This window comes from Coptis chinensis, chromosome 4, assembly GCF_015680905.1.
Source record: "Coptis chinensis isolate HL-2020 chromosome 4, ASM1568090v1, whole genome shotgun sequence".
Classification (NCBI taxonomy): domain Eukaryota; kingdom Viridiplantae; phylum Streptophyta; class Magnoliopsida; order Ranunculales; family Ranunculaceae; genus Coptis; species Coptis chinensis.
Genome location: NC_141459.1, coordinates 914,696 through 936,168, shown reverse-complemented (window position 1 = coordinate 936,168; position 21,473 = coordinate 914,696). Strand labels below are relative to the sequence as shown.

Genomic DNA, 21,473 nt, shown 5'->3' with positions numbered 1-21,473 from the left:
CCAGTGACCCACGTCAGCCCCTTTTTTTTTCTCTCAGACTGACACATCATATTTTACCTAAAAAAATGAATTCTACGCCTTTTTTTGGCGATTTTAATTGTTCGTAGCCCAAAATACATAAAAACCCAAAATAGATAAATATATAAAAACCTCTTTCTTAAATCTTATCTTCATTCTTAAACAAAAGAAACCTGAAAAGTGAGAGCTGAGTAGTAACTAAGGAAACCTAACTTACTGCAAGGATAGATTTTTGGCTGCGGACATTAGGTACAAACTTGAATTCATGACTCAAGATGAAATGAGGAATATATAAATCTGCAGACATTTGAATCTCGCTCTCTCTAGAATATATACTATTTAAATTTGGAGGATGCAGTCTAGGGGGATACTATTTATTCATGCTCAAGCTTCATAGTCTTCACGAGTAATCTGATATCGATTTATTGTTTGTTAATGCAGTGAGCTTCCTCGCTGATCTTGGTGGTCTCTATGCCATAAGTTTTACCATTTTCTTTTACTTTTTGATGCAAGTAAGTTATTTTTTCCCCCTTAACTTGCTCTCCTTTTTTTAACTAATGTATGAACGTGTCTATATTAACTAATGCATTGTCTATATTAACTAATGTATGAACGTGTACGTGCTTGATATATTACATATATATATATATTAGATAACGAATACGTGCAATGCTAACTAACAATTGTAGTACATGTGGTATTTATTCTATATATGACGCATTACGTATAGTATAATATACATATGTTCGATTTAAAATATATACATACGTATAATGTATGAGAATGTATTTAAAATTTTTAGATAACTTTCAAATATTATTATTGAATTTAGGACCATTACTTCTTATGAGAGGACAAAAATATCGATGACAAGTGTTATAGTCGCCGTAAACCAACTTTTATATCGGTTATATAACTAAAAAAAATAATTTTAGCAATAAAAATATATAACCCGATAAGAAACCGAAATCAGAAACGGAACCGACTTAATTAATGAGTATGGATCTAGGTTTTCAAAATATAAGAAAAAACCCAAAAAAACCGAACCTAATAGGAACCACTAAAAATAGACTCAGAACCGACTCAGAACCGACCCATGAACACCCCTAAAGAAGTTGACCCTTGGATAATCCATAATCGGACGTAATTAAGTGAACAAGGACAAAAAGAAATACTAATGGGAATTGAAGTTGAACTTAAATCAAGTAATCTCCGAGTAGCACTTGTATTCATAGTACAAAATATCAGGATATGGGTATTTATCGATATTCAGTTTCTGGATATGTATCGTGGATATATCCCCCTCTTTGGGGATATTTGACATTGTTTCACATGCAAATATCGTGGATATATCCAAAATATCGAAAAATATCATAAATATTGTGGATATTTCTTGATATATCATGATACCTTATTTATATTTATTTGAAATATAATAGTAAATATTAAATAAAATTATTATATACACAAAATATCGCAAAATATCCCCAAATATCTCTAAATATCGCAAATATCGTTGAAATATCACTGATATTTGCAATCGTATATATCTCTGAACATATCGTAATATTTATATATCTTTTTCTGAAATATGGATAAATATCCCCAAATATCGAGATATATCGGGATATTTTGTACTATGCTTGTACTACTAATTAGAATGAGAAAGAGTGAACGTGGCGTCTTTATAAATATGTTCCACAACTAGTGTGAGTTCTCTATCTTCTTCTTCGTTTTTTGTTTTTCAATAACAACTTTTAGAAATTCTTCATTGTTTGCAGTAGATCTTAAGAAATGAGGTCTGGTTTTGACAGAAAAAGAAGAAGACAGTTTTCCCCCAACAAAAAAAGATTAAAGTCGATTGTACTAGTTTTAGCTGAGAAAGAAATTAGTACAACCTCCTTCCCCAATTGGTTGGAACTTCCAGACGAACTTCTAGAGGTGATACTCAATAAGTTGACCTTCATCAGCGATCGCATTCGGTTTTGTGCTGTTTGCCACCCATGGAAACGTGTCTATTGCCGCCATAATGCTCTCTATCATTGTCTACCACCCCAACTTCCAATGCTTTTAATTCCCAACCACAAGAAAGATAAGTTAAGTTTGTACAACCGTTTTTCTACTGGAAGGAGAAGAAAGATGTATGACTTGGAGGAGATACGTTTACCGTTTAATAGTCACTGTATAGGTTCAACTCAAGGATGGCTTACTATTGAGGAGGCGCAGGGTATTAAACAAACAAGCTCAATTCGTTTGCTTAATCCATTCTTGGCTGTGAATAATGACATCTGTTTGCCATTACTTACACCAACACCGTTTGAACCATGGTCTTCAAAAATCAACAAAATTGTTTTGTCTGCCAATCCAGCATCAACTTCTGATTATGTAGTTATGGCAATTCATAGTGCTCCTTCAGTGCTGGCCTTTTGGAGATTCGGTGATGAAGCTTGGACCAGAATAGACTGCCTAGAAGCATTTGATGATATTATATACTACAAACACCAGTTTTACGCTGTCAACAGCTCAGGACAATTGCTGCTCTGTGACATATCCTCCCCTCATCCGGTTGTGAGACTTGTTGCACAATCCCCACCACTTACTGGCCCAAATGCAAAGAATTATCTTGTGGAATTATCCGGGAATTTGTTGTGCATTTTTAGAGAAGTTCAGGATTTTAAATGGAAAACCACTGGGTGCAAAGTCTTCAAGCTCGATCCAAGCAAGTTAGTCTGGAAGAAGTTGGAGAGCTTGTGTGGTCATATCTTGTTCTTAGGCGGTATTTCTTCAATGTCTGTCTCAACTTCGCATTTCCCTGGTTGCTGCAAATCGAATTGCATATATTTTGGTTATGATGCATGTAGTGAGCTAGGGTGGAAAGCGTCGTGTTTTGACACCGTAGTCTTCTATTTAGAAGATGGAAGCTTTGAACGACTTGTCCCCCCGATGTGCAAGCACAACCCTTTATGGATTGAGCCGAAACTACACAGCTGCTGAGGTTGGAGCCTGTCTTTCTCCAGAGGCTTGATGTTGGTGATGGAGCTCAAGTTCAGTTCTGTTGAATTGTGCAGTTGTTTTTATTTGTCCTCTTATGGTTTTTTGGTGGCCAAATGTGATTGGAGAGCACTTAGAGAAGTAAAAATAACAAAGTAGGTTGGTGTAAGTTGATATGCACTCAACATATACACCCTAGAGCTGCCAGCACTGTATGGAAATTAATCCAAAAAGCTGCACTTTCTGATGATAGGGTTAAGAAGGCTGGGGCCAGAACTGCATCAAGGTGTTGTCTGTGCAGAATCAGCTGAACATCTGATGTGGGACTGCCCTCTAGTTAGACAACTGTGGTCATGGGGTGCAGGGGTTTTTGAGGTCAGGGTTGTCAGACATAGACCCAAGGAATTTTATGGCTGCAGTGAAGACTAAGAAGTCCATTGATAAAGGACTCATGGGATGCTGCTGTGGTGCAAATAATGGTTCGGGTTTGGAAAACAAGGAATAAATCTGAGAAGCATCAGCTAAGAAGAGAAGTTCTGCAGGGAATCAGTGGCCCCTTGGTTAAGGCTATTATGTTTAACACTGAACACGACCTGAATTTTCTTCACAGACTCGGGTTCAAGTGTAAACCTAGAGCTGCTCCTATTATCAGAGAAGTCATGTGGTTACTGCCACAATGTAATGAGAAATAGATTAATACAGATGGCCTTCTTTTGGCAATCCAGGCAGTAGTGGAGCTGGAGCTATATTCAGGGATAGTAACAATCAGATCATTGGTGTCTTGGCACAATGATTAGCGGTTGCAACAAAAAGGTACATGGCTATCATTCTTGCAGTGGAGTGTGCAATACAAAGGAACTGGAGCCAGATTTGGATTGAATGCGATTGTAAATCGTGGTATTCGGTTTGAATGGAGAGGGAACTCACCTTGGAACATCAGAGCTAGATGGAAGAGGGAATCCTCAATGCTTACCAGCTGGAGACTAACACACTTGGCGGGTGGCGTACTTTGGTCAGGTTCTATGGAGTGACACCAGACCACTTATTTGAGTTATTTCGGATTCTGCTGAGTCAGTTGTAATGTAACAAACATTCTTCGATTCTAAAACAATTCCTCTTTTTTTTTTTTTGCTTAGCAATACAATTCCTTTTTTTTTTTTTTTTTTCCCCACTTTCACTTTCATTAGCATATAGCGAAAAGTTGATACAATTCAGACTGACCCTGCTTAAAACTAGACTTAACAGACATAGGCACCTCCCCATTACGAGCTAACTGCATACTAGACTTGGCTGTATCAGCCAAAAGGTGGGCATGGTGAAGCAGCCTTCTAGGACAAAAAACACATTTACGAAAACTTAAAGTGGCCTTTAGAGCCACAGTTTTGCTAGCCGTTTGTGCAAGAGGACAGCCTGACTGGAGTGAGCTATGATGATTAGAACGAGAGCTCTTCCTTATTAGTTGCATGTTTGTCGTAACTTCAGAAGCTATTATGACACGGTAGATCATCTGGGTCGTACCGGTTTCTTGTAGGAAGCAGGAGACATGATACTACTACACCTGTAGCTTCAGAAGCTATCACATGGGAGCATTACTTGGGGCTTGTCGGATCCATCGAGATACAGAACTCAGAGAAAGAATCAGAAAACTTGTATACAGTGTGGACTCTTTCTGTTTTTTTTTTTTCTTTTTTTTTTAAACTGAGTGTTCCGCTTAAAAGTCGATTTCAGGTATTTGGGACTGTTGCTCAACAGTGATAAATTATTGTGATTCCATCGGCACTCATCAAATTGGATTGGACAACCCTCAAAGAAAAAGAAATTTTACAAATTTGCTATATTACAAATTTGTCATCAAAGCCCAAGCCAAAACGAACTCTCCGGGTCATTTCTGTTTACACTCAAACGACATGGTCACATCGTTTGAGTGGACCACGTCGTTTGAGTGCCCTACGCGATCACATCGTTTGAGTGTAAACTCAAACTACGTAACCGTATCGTTTGAGTGTATACTCAAACGACGTGGACATGTAGTTTTACTATACACTCAAACGACTTGGTCACGTAGTTTGAGTGTACACTTAAACGACGTGGACATGCACTCAAAGTCTCAAACGATTCCAAACGCACTCAAACGATTTCAATTAAATTAGAAAAATTGAAATCCGATTTAAAAAATTGGGTTAGAAACAACACAATTACATCAATAAAAGTCTCCACTAATGGTATGTTTGGCAAATTCCATATAAATTTCAACTGGTATTCTAGTATGTGTCGAAATATATGAAATAATCTTCTTATCGAAAAAAGAAAAAGAAATAAAGTATATGTCGGTTAATTCGGTAAATATCTTGATGTATGTAAAAACTAAGATATATCATAAATATCTATTATTTTGTTGACTAGTTAAAATTTTGTTTTGTATGGTAATATATTAGATATATTGTCGATTATATCAGAAATAGCGTCGATTATATCGAAAATATCGTCAATATATTGGTCAAAATAAACCATTTATATCGAATATATCGTATATATATATATCAGTTGATATATATTTAAGTAGGCGGAGCAAACATTCTGGGGGTGACAGGGGGTATATGGCCAAAAAGTATTTCCCTCCTTCACTATCCCTCTCCCTTTTTCTTTCTCAACAAAATCCAACTCTCTCTCTCCTCATCACAAACCCATCTATTCCTTTCTCTTCTCCACCTCCTCCGCTCACGCCCCAACTGCTTACAGTTATCTAGTTTTATATCGGAAATTACGAAATATATCAGAAAAAAACATATTCAATATTCGGTTGAGATATATCAGATATTTCCATCTCGGTGTACCCAAAAAACGAGATATATCATTCATATCTCGCATATCTCGGCGATATTTTGGGCCTTTCTTTGAAATGGGGCAACAGTTGAACACTTGAACACACTCAGTTCTGAGTTGAAGCGAGAGAGAAAGCCAACAAGTAGTAAAATGGATGAGAAAGCAATAACAACCGCTATGCTCGGACGTGTAGGGCATTTCAAGGAACAAGCAGAGTAACATCATCTTCACTTTAAAATTTTTCAATTAAATTGTTCATGCCTAAACCCTAACTATTTTATTCAGTTTCTAGTTTCTACTATAAGGTTTATGTTTTTTTTTTTTAAAGAAACCCACTTGTATATTGACATAAGGGTGCCCTGATTATTTACCAACGAGTTCGCAATGCATTGACCAGTTAGTTAATTCTGATACAAAATGTTGGTTTCTGTTTTATAAGGCATAGATACATGATAAAATGTAGCGCGACGAGGTTTACGAGGCGAAGAATTCCATTCTTCTAGTGGAGTAGCTTCTGTGTTTTTGTTTTTAGAACACACTTTTATGGCTTTAATCAAACTTTGAAGGTCCTATACCATTTACTTATGACTAAACAGATTTGTATTCTGTGCTGCTTTTGTTTCTTTTGAAGCTCGTTGACTCTTGAGGGGGTTCGGAGGCTAATAGAAAAGGACTTGGGTATGGAGGAATATGCATTGGATGCGCACAAGCGATTTATCAAGCAATGCTTGGCGGAGGTACGCATAAGCTTAATCTACTTTTAAAGTATCAAAATATCTATCTTTACAGTTATATGTGAATGGCCTAGTTCTGTAAGTATGAACCTTCCCTTTCTTTCTACATGTTCACACCTCACTGCTATGTTACCTATATTTTGTGTTTGATATTGTTAACTACATGCCATGAGAAAAAAGGCATGAAATTACTACTTTTGGTTTTGTGTTTGATACCGACTGGTGGATTGAAGAATCCCCAGTTTTGCATCACTAAAGACATCTTGACTTGCATTTACCCTAACAACTCTATCGAACAACCTTTAACACTGCCACGAAGGATAGACACCTCGAATCAGTTCATCCTTGTACCAATTGAACTCTATCTACGGCCTGTGTTTACCATCAAAGCTCTTTGTCTTTAAATATGATGTTGGACACTTCATCTATAGAATTCAGACTGAGTTAAAATCTGGTGTTTATTGACGTCTCCTTTTTTTTTTTCTCTGTATGTGCTTTGATTCTCTTTCCTGCAACACTTGAATATTAATAATCCTTTGATTTACTAAATAAGAATGTAGCAGTACTTGAATTGATTTCCTTACTTACATTTCCTTTTCATATATATTTCTTTGATTTGATAAATCTTATTTCCTGGCAGTGCTTTGATGCTTCTAGTAACGAGAATGTCTCCAAAAGTTCAGGAGAAACTGGGGAAGAAATTGTTCGTTCAACAGAAGCAGAAACAACTGAGTTCTCTGAAAAGCTTAAACCAGACAAGGAACTAAAACAAGCAGAAGACAAGGAGGACATGCAAGGGTCTCCTGTTTTGGGACTTTTGGACGGAGATGATGCCCCAACCGATATCGATAAAAGACAACGAGTCCGAAATGAGAAAGCATTAAGCGAGGATACAATAAAGAAAGCTATTAAAAAAAGGGCTTCTTATTTCAGAGCTAATTCTGAGTATGCCACTTCAATTTTCTAAGCAAGCCTTCTGGTTCCCTTCTTACTTATTTTTAGATGATTAAAGCAAGCATCTTTCATATGTTTTTTTTTCAGGACAATTAGTTTGGTGGCAGCTCGTCGACTGTTAGAGGAAGATCTTAAACTTGAAAAAAATGCTCTTGATCCTTATAAGAAGTTTATAAGTGAGCAGCTAGACAAAGTAGGTGCCCTTAATATGACTCCAAAATGAAGCTCATATTATACGCGATTAACTTTCTTTCTCACTGTTTTTTTTCCAGGAACTGCAAAGTCTTGGTGTTGCTGAACCCGAAAATGGCTATAAAAACAAACACGTAAATAAGGAGTCACATAGGAAGAAGGATGACGCAGAAGATGAAGTAAAACCTAAAAAGAAAATTGTTTCAAAAGAAAAAGTTCAGAATTCTGAAGGGCTAAAAAATAGCAAAGGACTTGCAAAAGAGACCACCAAATCTAGCAACAAGCGGAAGAGACCTGTGGAGTCCAAGTCAGAAGATAGTAGTGATGCAAATGATGGCGGAGACCTTTCTGAAGATGGACGCTCGCAGTCATCTGTTGAAGAGCCTGTGAAGGTATTCTATACATACTTTCTCTTCCTAGCTCAGTCTTTGTAAGTCTTTCTTGTGTTAAAAAGTTGATTTAAAAATACCTCTTTAATATACAGAAGAAACGAGAAGCATCAACTCAGGTCCATGGGAAAAATGTTGAGCATCTGAAATCAGTTATCAGATCTTGTGGAATGAGGTATGTCTTCTCCATTTTGAATTTACCATCAGTTGATGTTTGCTTGTTTGTTAGAATCTTATATTAATGTCTTCTGTATATGTACTTTCCTTCTCAAGTATTCCTCCCTCAGTTTACAAGAGAGCCAAGCAGGCACCTGAGAATAAACGCGAGGCTTGCCTAATTAAGGAATTAGAGGAGATGCTCAGGAGAGAAGGGTTGTCGTCAAATCCCTCTGAAAAAGGTTTGTTTCATTAACAAATTGCTACTCACTCCTAAACTTGTTCCAATGCAAGCAGAGAGAGAGAGAGTGAGTAGAATATCCCCACCCGGTGACCACTGTGTGTATATGTTATGTGTAGGTCAAATATTTCTTAAATTAACTATCCCCAATTATCTGACCTTATTTTGAGTATTGCGCATATATGAATTGGATATTGAAGCATTCATTTTTGTTTATTTATCCCCTTGAATTTTCCATTAAGCCTGAAGGGATAAACTTTCATACAATGACCAAGAAGTAAATCTAAATTAAATTTTCTTGTTTTTAAGCTGAGTGGCCGTCTGATTTTCATCTTCAGAAATTAAAGAAGTCAAAAAGCAGAAGCAGAGGACGAAGGAACTTGAAGGCATTGATCTCAGCAATATTGTTTCAAGTTCTCGACGGAGGTCCACCTCCAGTTTCGTAGAACCTCCAAAACCCAAAATATCAGTTGGAAGTGATGACGATGCGGACAATGGTGACGATGATGAAGAAGAAGACGATAGTGATGATATGGATAACAATGAGGATGAGGAGGGTGCTGATGATAGCAATAGTGAAGAATTGAATGAAGGTAAGAGCGTTGAAGTTATTTATAAGCTTCTTATACTTCCTTTTTCGATTTATGTGTAGCATTGCTCGTTTGGTAGCTCCCTTCTGTGATCAAGGATCACGTCAATGAATTGTAGCTCATAAAATAATTGAGGTTGTTATGTCTAAACAAATAGGACAAAATAAAAATCTTCAAAGATTTGCGCTGTTGCAACTCCTGATGAGATGTCATATTTCCCACCTATTATTGTCAACTGTATACATATTGCAATATTGGACTGCCGAGCATCCCGTGATTGACCTACAATTAAAAATTCATGGCATTTTTATTTTTTAATCTTTTTGTCATTTATGTTTATTCGAACCTCATACCTGAAAATTGCCTTAAATTCAGAAGACACTTATGTGACCAGTATGTGTCACTAGTATCACAGAACCATATACCTGCACAAGAAAAAAAAAAGATAGCGGTAAAGAAATGGTTTTGGTGTGTTGACCCGATTTGGCCTGAAAAATTGGCTAGTCCAGAAAAATTGTTGCAAGCATCGTAGTTGGGGGATGCCAGTCTAACTTTTTGAAATGGGTGTGTATTGGACTTCTTCGTTCCATTTTTATCTTCTTGAACAGTTGAACTAGTCTCTGCCCTGGAAATCCATGTTATGATTCAGTGTTACTTATTTGTCTCCACTGAGTTGGTCTTTTAAAATATTGATCAGAAATGCCATGCAAATTTGTCGTTGCAACTGTTGGTTTTGCTGTGCAAGCATGATGCCTATTTCATTATTAATAGTAGTGATACCTAATTAAAATTTGCGTATGAATCTATCATATGTGATTTAAACATATACTTTTCTTGCTTTTGCTTTTCAGAAGTTGAAGATGAGAGTGACTCAGAGTGACTCAGAGTGACTGATCTCCCCTTTGCTACTCTCCTGCCAGTACGGGGCCATATGTACCGAGGCTCCTTGGTCCTCTCTCAAATACAGCGATGTATTATTAGTATGAGTATTATTTAAGTCTGGGAGTAGGTTATTTGGATAGACACGTACCTAATAGTGAGCTCTTACATCAGATCATTTAGATGTATGTGTAGGCGTTCAAAATCTTTTACTAAGATGTGAAATGACATGAAAAATTCAAGCTGAAGGAACAGTTGGGCATATAGTGTTCAATTTTCTTCGGTTTTATTTCCAATATTCCCCTCGGCAACATGCAGCTTGTCGTTAAAAAAGTTTTCGGAGTTGGAAAATTGTTTGCTGTTTTCAGAAGAGGTTGCCCAGATCCCCAGAATACCACCTTCAGAGCAATGTCCAAAATATTGATGTGATTCCGGATATTTCCACCCATGCTTTTGAGAAAGTTTTGTAGAGTTGAGACTTTTGGTCAAATATTGTTACCAGCTTAATCGGAACTTAAAAATATTGTTACCAGAAGAAAACGGACTGGACATTTGAAATTCCAAAGGGGCCTTCGGCTGTTGAAAGATAGAAGAAACTTGATATACCCAAGCCTTCTGTTCTTAAAAGTTCATGAAGTAACAAACAGCTTCATTTGTGTATGAACATACATTCAGTATTTCAGTGAAACATCTTTCTTTTCTTTCCCAGCTCCTTTGTAATAGCTCACGAGCTTTTATATTCCACCTGAGACTGGGATTCACACTTTCAGTGTCACACTTCACAGAAGTATGGATGCCTTTTTATTTATTTGATAAAAGAAGTATGCTTATTAAAAAGAAGGTATTGCTTTTGGAAGTCAAGATAGGTAAAGGCATTCTTTCTTATAAAAGGGAGAGTCTATACATGTATTTTTGCATTTCAAGATGTTCAGTAACTCACATGCAGTGATGCACGCATGAACCCTTGCCTGATTCGAAGAATCACACTTTCTCTCAAAAGAGACATACCTTCGCACGTGCCACATAATCCAAACAATACCCTACACCAGCACATTATACCACTTTTCACTTTCATCATACAGATCCCACCATCTCAATGTCCGACTTAGGACCACAAATTAACATAACACTATAGCTTCTGTTGTACCCATAGTTCGGAATTTCGGAATTATTGGAATTCCTACAAATCCAAAAACCGAAATTCATTAAATTTCAACCCCTATTACATTTGAAATTTCAAATAATTTCAAAATTTTAGATATTACGACTCTATATTCAGAATTCTGATTTTTTAAAAAACCGAAATTTCAAACGGAATTCTGAAATTTTGTTTAGAATCACGAACTATAATCAAGACTCAAAATATCAAATTCGGTAAGAGTTCGTCTACCACGAAGATATCCCTATAGGGACGCCAGCCGAGACCGTTGGATCCGAGATCTAACGGTCCGAAAATAAAAAACAAACCCATATTCTCTCTCTTCCTTTTTGTTTTTGATTTTCGGACCGTTGGATCTCGGATCCAACGGTCTTGAAACACTCATCCCTATAGGGATATCCTCGTGGTAGCCCAAATCATTCGGTAAATATTTTGATATATTAAAAAACCGATATATATTAGATATATCGAATTTTTTTTTTTTTCTTTTGACTAGTCATAATTTTGTTTTGTATATTGATATATCAAAAATATCGTCAATTATATCATAAATATTGTCAATATATCAATCAAAATCAACAATATTTAGTCAAATTCAACAATATCGTTAATAATATACTAACACGTGCCGGCCTTGATCCGGCTCTGACCGTATCTTCCCCGTCAAACAAGATGACCCATCCACGGTCAATAACAACCCTTCATCCCCAACCGTAGATCTTAAATCACTTCCAAATCAACGTCCGTAATTAAAAAACAAGGGGTACGTTGGGAAGATCGCTTTTTATTATTTAATAAAAACAGTTTTCAAGATTTTCTTTTTCTTTTTCTCTTTTTGAGCTCTTTCCTCATTTCTTCTTCTTCTTCTTCTTCTTCAGCTCTGCTTATCCTACGCACTTTACACTGCTTATCCTACGCACCTTGAAAGAAAAAAATGTCTCAATCCTCATTTCAAGAAACTCTCATTGTTAAAAAACTCAAAAAAAAGGAAGCTCATAATTCATAGTAGTAAATAATAAGCACCCAACCAGCACCTTAACATATGGGAAGCCAAACGAAGCTAACGAGAGCAAACTCATCTTTACTTCGTTCTTCACCAACAATTAGATCTTCAATACATAGTATATCATCAATATATAAAGAAGAAGATGAAGAAGCAGCAGCTGAAGAAGAAGAGAAGCCTCATAAATCAAATTCAGGGATAAGAAATAACAATGGGTATAACAGACTTGTACCTTTAATAGCCATTGTTGTTTCATTTCTATGTTTCTTCTTCTTTTATCTTGGAAGAAAAGAGATACCCACTTCAGGAAACTTGTTATTAGCTTTGATTTTCATTGGAGTTGTGGTAGTTTACGTGAAGAAGAAGAGGGGGTTTATTATAAAGAACTCATCTTTTTTAAAGCAGCTTTGGATTGAGAGGAAGAATAGAAGAGCTGGGTTTTCGAAAACTGGGGGAGAATCAGTTCAGTGGTTTATTGGAAATGGAGGGACTTCTTCTTCTTCTTATTCTTATTCATCTTCTTTTAAGAGAGAAGAAGAGAAGATTATTAAAGAAGGTGTGGAGTTTTACAGCAATGGTGATTTCTATGAAGGGGAATTTCATAAAGGAAGGTCTAATGGAAGTGGTGTGTATAATTACTTTGTGAATGGGAGATATGAAGGGGATTGGATTGATGGAAGGTATGATGGATATGGAATTGAGAGCTGGGCTAGGGGGAGTAGGTATAGAGGACAGTATAGGCAAGGTTTGCGACATGGTTTCGGAGTTTATCGGTTTTATACTGGGGATAGTTATGCTGGGGAGTGGTGTAATGGGCAAAGTCATGGAGTTGGAGTGCAGACTTGTTCAGATGGGAGCTGTTATGTTGGTGAATTCAAGTGTGGTGTTAAACATGGCCTTGGTTGCTACCATTTTAGGTACTATTCGAACACTTTTACTGAATTCCGATGATGTGTTTTGATGCTTTGTTATTGATTTACAATGGTTAATGATGCCCTGTGAAAGTTTAAAATAGTGAATCTTTGATTGTTTTTTGGTGAGTTATATCTGATCAATCAAACAGTGACTTATTCTACTGTTTGGGATTAATTTAGAAAGCATTGTGTTATTACTCAACTAGGAATGTTTGGATTTCTCTGACTGTATTAGATGGAGAATGATCTCCATCGAATCAGTTGTTAGGGTAGTAGATTCATAGATAGTTAGAATTTTGGTGAGCAATGCTGGTATTGAAGTTCTGTTTTCTCTTTTCAGTGTTTGTATCAGAGAATTTATATCCTTTAAGCTGCTTATGTGTTTCTAGGAGTCTAGTGACTTTAAATTTCCAGAATTTTGAGTTTTCTAATGAGACTGGGTCTGGTTTTCCCGGTGTTGTGGTTTTTTTCTTCTTATTTCCCTTCTGAATAAATTTAGAGGTGTGGTACACTTCAACTATTAAGAGAAGCCCCTGCTGGCTTATAATTCAGAAATCCATATCAGTTACTGCTTTCTGGTTAAATTATCTAGTTGCACACCAATATTGACGAATCATTGATAATGGTCTACCAGATATCTGGAGAGAATGGTTTAGGATAAGTAGGTCCATCTGACCTGAATTTCCATGAGAGAACTTTCAATATCCGGACAAGATAATATCAATTGATCCAATCCTGTTTGAAATGATGAAAATTTTCTTTGTATAAGATAAACAATCATGTTCATTGTTTGAATATTGAAGGATTTGTTTGTCCTGTTTCTCTAATGTTCTGAAAAATAGAGACCCATTGGTTCACTGATATTGCGTCTGAATTTTTGTGTAGGAATGGAGATAGATATGCTGGGGAGTATTTTGGAGACAAGGTCCATGGGTTTGGGGTTTATCACTTTGCCAATGGCCACTGCTACGAAGGTTCATGGCATGAAGGACGAAAGCAGGGCTTTGGTAACTATACTTTCCGAACTGGTGAAACAAAATGTGGAGAATGGGATTGTGGCGTTCTGAAGAACCCCCAACCCGATTTCAGTGATGCAGTCTTGCGCTCTGTTCAGGTATGTTACTCAAGTATACTTCTTGTAATAGTACGACACTAACTTTCATTATTAATAGCATCTAAATGACCAAGGAATGTGAGAGGCAATAAGTTTTCATTGAAATTAGTTAAAAGTGCCGATCTGTTCCGAAATATGTTTAGAATAAGTATCCAACTCTATAATCCATAGGACGCCAGACTTTTTCTTCATAAGTTGGTAATAGGAACAAGACAGTTCATGGATAGCTCGCTCACTGTTTTTTACCTTGTTCATCCCAACATACAATCTTATTACGTCTCTACTGAATTGCAGGCAGCTAGAAAAGCAGCAGAAAATGCTATTCATATTCCACAGATGGAAGATCAAGTTAACAAGGCTATCAAAGCTGCTAACAGGGCTGCCACTGCAGCTAGAGTTGCTGCTATAAAAGCTGTTCAAAACAGGATAGATGGAAAATTTTGTGAAATCGACGTCTAAAAAACTAGGTTCCACTACATTGTAAATTTACATAGTTGTTTGTATTCGAAATGCCAGTGACCCGGGTAAGCGCAAGCTCATCCGGCGTGTCAAGAGAGAGTTAACAACAGTTAGATGTTTGAAAATTTATGATCTTGCTGTAACATGTATATAAAATCATATGTATTAACAATTGAAGAAGCATTTTCAGGAAACGTTATTCCTCCGCTGTAAAGGTGTGTGCACTTTTGTGTTTTCCTTGTTTTTTTCTTTGACATTTTCAGGAAATCCCTTAACCCTACTTGACCAGAACGCTTTTGCTTATAAAAATCAAAGTCAGGTTCATCATCCTGGCCCTACTTCATTAGAAATGTATTGTCAAATTCAGTGAAAATACTTCTCATTCTGTTCTCTGCTTCTTGGTTAGTCATAAATGTTCGCTTGGAGGAACAGGTCTTGTATTAAAATTCTGGATGCCTGACAGTTTGGCTTCTTGATATTGAAATTTCTTTGAATAGGTGCGGTTCTTGGTGTTGTACTTGTTCAACGAATAATTGTATGGGAACCCTTATTGTACTGTGTGGTACGTTTTAGGCTTTTAGCTAACCACTTCGTGAGACCAGTGTACACCAACAGATTTTTGGTACAGCTATTATATTTTAGTTTCTGTGAACCTTTGCAGACGGCAAGTTTGCTAATGCTCGCGGGTCTGGTTAACGTTTTACTAACACGCAGACGCAGTTCTTTAGCCCCTGAACTGAAAATTCATTTGACAAACTATGTAGTCTGGCTATCTAGGTTCTTTACTTCAAAATGAAAAATATAATGAAATCAAATTGTGTGTCTCGTATTCTCATATTCTCAATTGACAACATGGTGAATTAGACACAACATGGTGGACGACACTACATTTTGAACAGAACAGAACTCGATCTATGTACCAATTATCAAGCAATTGCTATTTGGAAAGGTCTTGCAGCTCAATTTGTTGCTGCGTTTGGCCTACAAATCCTCTCTATGATTTATTTCATAAATTTAATAATATATATTCTTCGGGAAACAAAAAAATCAACTATCAAGCCAATTGCCAAGCTCAGAATTTTACATGATGTATGGACTTGGACCAGGTACCGAGCCAAAATTGTACATGCCAGACTTTTTATCACCTTCCAAATAATGAAGATAGAATGAAGTAATGAACTACAATTAGAAAACAAGCTAATATAACATTATAATGCATGATTAAATTATGTTAGGAGAGCATGTGCTGCCTTTTGTTAGCTGTGATAATGTCGGGTAAGCATGCAACTTATGGAAAAGCACATGGGGTAGGAATGGTAGTGGTGGTGGTGATGGTCGGGGGTAGTATTAGTGAACAACTGTAACTTTCAATCTTACATACATATATGATGATGATTGATGAGTTCATATAATCAACGAAATAAGCAATGCACATGTTTGACTCTCTTTTTTTTCCTTATCAATATCATCAAAGTTTGATCAAGGTGTTAACTGTTAACATATATCATTTCTCTAACATTTATGTACTATCACTCCCAACTACCCCACCTGCAATTTACCTTAATAAATCCAAGATAGAAAAGGTAGAAAAATGTGGTTGTCATTGTTAGTGACCAAGAATAAGAAAGATGGGTTTATGGTTTGCCAGCCTTTTTGACTTTTAACGTCAAACAGATGGATTTGGTCTGAAAATAGCAAGGGGTGGAGACTATATCCAACCCATGACCATGACTAATACTTGTCCACAACCTTTTGTATGATTCTATGAATGTAACAGTATATATTCCTTAAAGAAAGGCTGAGACGTACATGTATTATGTTTGGTGTTGTATTATATTTTGGTCTTGTATTTACGTGGAACTGGCATGTCCCTCCTTGCAATTCCTGTCATAGAAAATAAGGTTTTCCATTTCAATTATGCTGTATTAAAGGGATGGTGTGTCATTTGGTCACCTTGGGAGGATCCAGTTCTGACTTAAAATGGTTCTTGAACAGGGATAGTCACTCTGCAATGTCCATGTAGATGAGAGTCCACAGGCCCATACAACATGTACATGCAAGTATTCAAAAAATTAGACTCTTATAACAGTGTCGGAGTGTCCTAATGGTGAAGCCTATTCTTGTGTTTGTGATGTCAATGGAAATGAGATACCAATGTGTATGCACTTTTAGGAATAAAGTGGAGCTAAGAGCCTAAGATGGAACGTATACCATGTTTAGAAAGAAGTTGAGCTAATTAAGATGTAAGGTCTACTATGTTTTAGGTCATGGCCGTCTGCTTGCTAGAGTGCTATATGGCAATCAATTTACAAACCAGCCGTATGATGCATACCTGATACCAGTTACCACAGTTTGTTGGACCAACAAACCCAAAGTTGAATTCGTGAATGTTAGACTGACCTTTAACTGAGAATAGTTCCCAGCTCTCGTTTCGGGGACAATCTTCAACCATAAGTATCAAGTGGTTTAAAATAATTGCATGCTTTGAATTTTGATGTGTAGGTCTATGAAGGCAAGAGCCTCCATATCTACACGACTACTTGAGAAAAAAACATAAAAATAAAAAAAGGAACGGTTTCAAAACAGCATTCAAGTTGAGATAGCAACAATGCACCTTATTTATCGGGAAAAAAAAAGCAACAATGCGCCTTATAAATGTATCTCGTAGCATTTCTCATTGGCAAAATGTCATTACTTCGGCTTTGGTCAGGGGGTGAGCAGGTGAACTCTTGAGAGGATCATACTAGTGCTATCCTAATTATAAGATTTTTTTTCGGATAATTATCCTAATTATAAGATTGTGACCATTAGAGAAGGCTAGATCATGCTCTCTATGCTGTGGCGTAACTTTTGTAATTTAGCATTGGAAGTCCTATCTCTAGGCCTACATTTTGTGCATTTCATACAAATAATTTAATGAAACCAAAAAGTTTCAAGAAGAAAATGTTCTAGGTAATCGAAGTATGAACTCACGTCTTACACTGTAAAATTAGAAATGCGAGTAGCACTCCTTCAGTTTTAGGTTCTTAGCCAAGAAGTTAACAGTATTCTGCCTTAATTTTCATAGGATCACTCTTGATAAATTGTTCACATGCTCTACAGGTCTCCTGCAGTAATGAATTTTCAAATTAAATTTGTTATTTGTTGGTGGTTCAAAATATATTTGTTAACTAATTGTTCAGACCGAAATTGTTGAAATGAATAAGTGCAAAACTAGTATTAAACTTAATAAGAGTTGAGAGTAACTAACTAGATTTTTAATTAATAGAAACTACAATTGATGTGGCAAAGTAAATAGAAGGTAATAAAAAAGAACATTCATCGGGTGACTAGAGCGGTACGTACGTGGTGGGCATTGAAATCTGCTCAGATGCGCATATCCACTTTCAGCACTATGATACCCTTCCGCATAGCCTGTGTTCTTGTCTTCTTGAGCATCATCTGTAATAATGTACACATTCACGATCAGAAACCAAAAACAAAAGGATATAATAGAAATAATAAACTACAGGAGCACAGTTACCATCAAATACAGTACCGTGGTAAAAACCTTTGATCACATCTCTATCTATGGTTTTAAAAGTGACACTATAGCAACTAAAATATTCAGCAATGGCCGTTAAGTTTGAGATTCTGAAACAGGTTTACAAAATGGTGGAAAGCTGTGACTAAACAGCCGGCAGTAACAAATAAAAACAGCCGGCAGTAACAGCCCACTTTTTGCTTAATACAAGTTACCTTTAGCAAAAAAAAAAAACAGCCGGCAGTAACAAATAAGCATTATAACATGTTAGTAAGTCCTAAAGATAGATATGTACGAGGCAGGTCAAATAAATATACACAAGGCATTGAGGCAAAATTGAAGATGAAGGGAGGACAAGTTGAATGCACTGATAATCAAGGATAACCCGTCAAAAAGTGTTTTTGATTCCTAACTATCTAAACACAACTCTAATTGCACTATCATTTTATATAGCCACATGCGCATTAGCTCCTAGCTTGCTTCAGTGTCTTCTCTCAAAGCAGTTTAATTAATTAACAGATTAAGCAAGCCACTTCATGTTTTAAGACACAAAGATATCCAACGTTCTAATATATGCTTCGATGCAGCTCTTTGAAGAGTTTCATATCATTTCTCATTCATATAATCATATTATATTACAAATATATCACAAGAAACTTAAGAAGTCGAACACTATATTGACGGGGAAAAACATTACTGTCCACATGATATGCCTGGTGCGATTTCAATTATACAGCAACTTAGAGTTTATTTCCCTTTTCATGCATGCAAGAATAAACTAATAACAAGAAAGGCTGAAAACCCATTTTCTGCTTATAATTGGACTTATAAGTTAGCCCGTTTCCCTTGGAATGGATTCTGGCACAATCGTTTCGATTTAGAAGCTCTTATCAATAATTGTCACCAAAGGGCCCTTGTGACAATAGGTCTTACTATACTAGGAAGCAACCATTAAAACAGACGTTAACATGGTACTCTAACACATATAGACAAAGACTCCGCAGTTTTGCTCACTAAACAAATGAAATGAAAAAGAAAGAAAGACGGGCATATGAAAACCAAGCTCTAAGTCTTTATAGCAATACTCACAACTAAGCTCTCGAAATCCACACTTAATTTTTTCTGAATATTATCAGCTACAACAACTCCAAGCGACCAAGCTGCTCCCCATGTTGTTTAATAGAATCCGAAGTGATCCGCTCGATCATTTCTCAAGGGTCAGTGGGTTACATCAGATAAATTGCAGATGAAAGGAAGATGAACTGTAAATGGCTCAACAAGCTCGGGATATTTTCAGCATCTATCATCAAAATATTCTTTATGATCCTCATGATTTCTTACCCAATCCATGTGCTTTATCCGTGCACAATTGTACTTTAACATATCATAGGAACATACTAGGGATTTTCCAGATAAATAAGCAAATGAGCTGTACTTGACAAATTTTTAAACATTGGACATTAGAATACGTACATGATGAAAACACAATTAATGGAAATTCTTATGGAAAATCAAAATGGGGAAGGATCAGAACTCCAAATCTCCAGTGTATGACAACCAAAAGCACTATAACCTTTTTTAGTTTCATTCCCACTGTAGTACCCGTATAGTATTTATTTATTTTATTTCAATAACCTCCTACATTGACAAAGGGAATTTAGGGATGTTTAAAGAATAACCAAAACGTATTATTTGATTTATTTCTAAACCCTAGAGCACACCCAAAAAAAGAGTTTCATAACATATCGAAACTAAAAAAAAAAAACAATAAATTAATAAAAAAAAATAACAGTAATTATAAAGGCTAAATCTACCCTGCGCAGGTCGTATGGTGTGCTGGCAAATCTGGGCGACTCCATTCAATTAGGGGTGTCAATGGTTACCCAATTATCCTGAATCGAACCGGAACCGAAACCGAATTGAATGTTTCGGTTCTGGGTCTTAAAAAATTAGACTTATTTAAAATGAGTCATTAAAAACCGAACCGATAAAAAACCGAAACCGTAGAACCGAATAGTAAAAAATCTGTGGGTACCCGAACCGAAACCGTAACCGATTATTATAATTTCAATATATACAATTTAGTATTATATTACTTTTAATATAATCAAACTCATACATTATAATATAAAATATGTTTTTTACGTATAAAAGTCTATTAAATATATATAGCATAATATATAGTGAATGTGTGTTTCTAAATGTATATTTTATAACTATACGTTAAACAAGTGTATCATAGATAGATGTTAATAAAATGTCAATGTGTATATTATGAATTAACTATTACATTTTATATTTATTAACTTATGCACGTGTATATTTAAATAATGTCAACGTGTATATTATGAATTAACTAATATATTTTATATTTATTAACGTATGCACGTGTATATTTAAATATGATACACATAATTGATATATTATGGTACACACTTATTATAAACCAATATGTAGAATTAATGTTAAAAATTAGTGATGAGATGTAATTGTAAGACGCATGCACTCGTATGTTCGATTTAAAATGCGAGTTAATATACGTACACAATCGAGTTAATACAAGAAAACAAAATATATATATATTTTAGGGTTAGATATTTGATTATTTTAATTTCTATATCAAAGCTTGAAATTATCACATGAATAGTAAATGTTTTAATATGTATAATTGATATATGTTCATAGATTAATGTAAATATGATTGTTGATACATCACTAATTATACATAAAATATTATCATGTAGGAAAAGAAAAAAATAAAAATAAAAACAAGTTTTAGTGTTTAAATAATTGAAATTGTTTAATAATCATAATAAATAATAAAGACCCGAATTAGAACCGAAACCGATAAAAACTCGTAGGTTTTTATGATTTTGGGTTGGATTCTATAATTCTCATACTAAAACCGTTGAGAACTAAAACCGATAGAACCGCACATAGTAAAACTCAAACCGAAACTGCTAAAACCCAACCCAAAACCGACCCGTTGGCACCCCTACATTCAATGATTTGACTTTAGAATTCGTTAATCCATGATAATCGAGGATGGTCCGAATCCCAATTGCTGCAAGTTGATTATCTAAGCAAAGGTCACTGAATCCCCAATACAATTGACTAAGGCATCATTTTTTTTTTCTCTTTAGACGAAGGGGATTAAAGTTGAGGAAGGGTTGCTTTCTTAAGAATTTTTAACAAAATGAGAATTTCAATTGCGAAAGGTTTTCTTTTTTCTCTTTTAATCTTGATGGCTCATGTGATGTTGTTCTTACCGTTAGATAAGTGATATAACTTCTAAAAATGTTTCATTCAAAAAGTGACCTACTTTTTCAATACA

The 21,473-nt window shown here is 35.7% G+C and overlaps 3 protein-coding genes across 3 annotated transcripts; all 3 read left to right on the top strand.

Moving 5' to 3' along the window:
- Positions 1-1,797: 1,797 nt before the first annotated feature.
- Positions 1,798-4,172, top strand: LOC147501008 (F-box protein At2g26160-like). The gene has a single exon (XM_086606038.1). It carries the CDS (start codon positions 1,813-1,815, stop codon positions 3,010-3,012), a length of 1,200 nt encoding a protein of 399 aa, XP_086462164.1. The 5' UTR covers positions 1,798-1,812; the 3' UTR covers positions 3,013-4,172.
- Positions 4,173-5,590: 1,418 nt separating this feature from the next.
- On the top strand, positions 5,591-10,215 carry LOC147501007 (uncharacterized). The gene is made up of 9 exons (XM_086606036.1): positions 5,591-6,047; positions 6,464-6,569; positions 7,207-7,511; positions 7,608-7,713; positions 7,793-8,104; positions 8,197-8,276; positions 8,375-8,499; positions 8,837-9,091; positions 9,940-10,215. The coding sequence occupies exons 1-9, from the start codon at positions 5,983-5,985 to the stop codon at positions 9,966-9,968; spliced, it is 1,383 nt and encodes a 460-aa protein (XP_086462162.1). The 5' UTR covers positions 5,591-5,982; the 3' UTR covers positions 9,969-10,215.
- A 1,736-nt stretch (positions 10,216-11,951) lies between these two features.
- Positions 11,952-14,830, top strand: LOC147501006 (uncharacterized). Its single transcript, XM_086606037.1, has 3 exons — positions 11,952-13,046; positions 13,929-14,157; positions 14,452-14,830. Exons 1-3 carry the CDS (start codon positions 12,169-12,171, stop codon positions 14,614-14,616), a joined length of 1,272 nt encoding a protein of 423 aa, XP_086462163.1. The 5' UTR covers positions 11,952-12,168; the 3' UTR covers positions 14,617-14,830.
- The last annotated feature ends 6,643 nt before the right edge of the window (positions 14,831-21,473 follow it).

Coding starts and splice junctions, on each gene's coding strand:
- LOC147501008 (XM_086606038.1), top strand. CDS start 1,813: ATGAGGTCTGGTTTTGACAGAAAAAGAAGAAGACAGTTTTCCCCCAAC.
- LOC147501007 (XM_086606036.1), top strand. CDS start 5,983: ATGGATGAGAAAGCAATAACAACCGCTATGCTCGGACGTGTAGGGCAT. Junction 6,570..7,206: donor TCAAGCAATGCTTGGCGGAG/GTACGCATAAGC, acceptor ATTTCCTGGCAG/TGCTTTGATGCTTCTAGTAA. Junction 8,500..8,836: donor GTCAAATCCCTCTGAAAAAG/GTTTGTTTCATT, acceptor TTTCATCTTCAG/AAATTAAAGAAGTCAAAAAG.
- LOC147501006 (XM_086606037.1), top strand. CDS start 12,169: ATGGGAAGCCAAACGAAGCTAACGAGAGCAAACTCATCTTTACTTCGT. Junction 13,047..13,928: donor CTTGGTTGCTACCATTTTAG/GTACTATTCGAA, acceptor ATTTTTGTGTAG/GAATGGAGATAGATATGCTG. Junction 14,158..14,451: donor CAGTCTTGCGCTCTGTTCAG/GTATGTTACTCA, acceptor ACTGAATTGCAG/GCAGCTAGAAAAGCAGCAGA.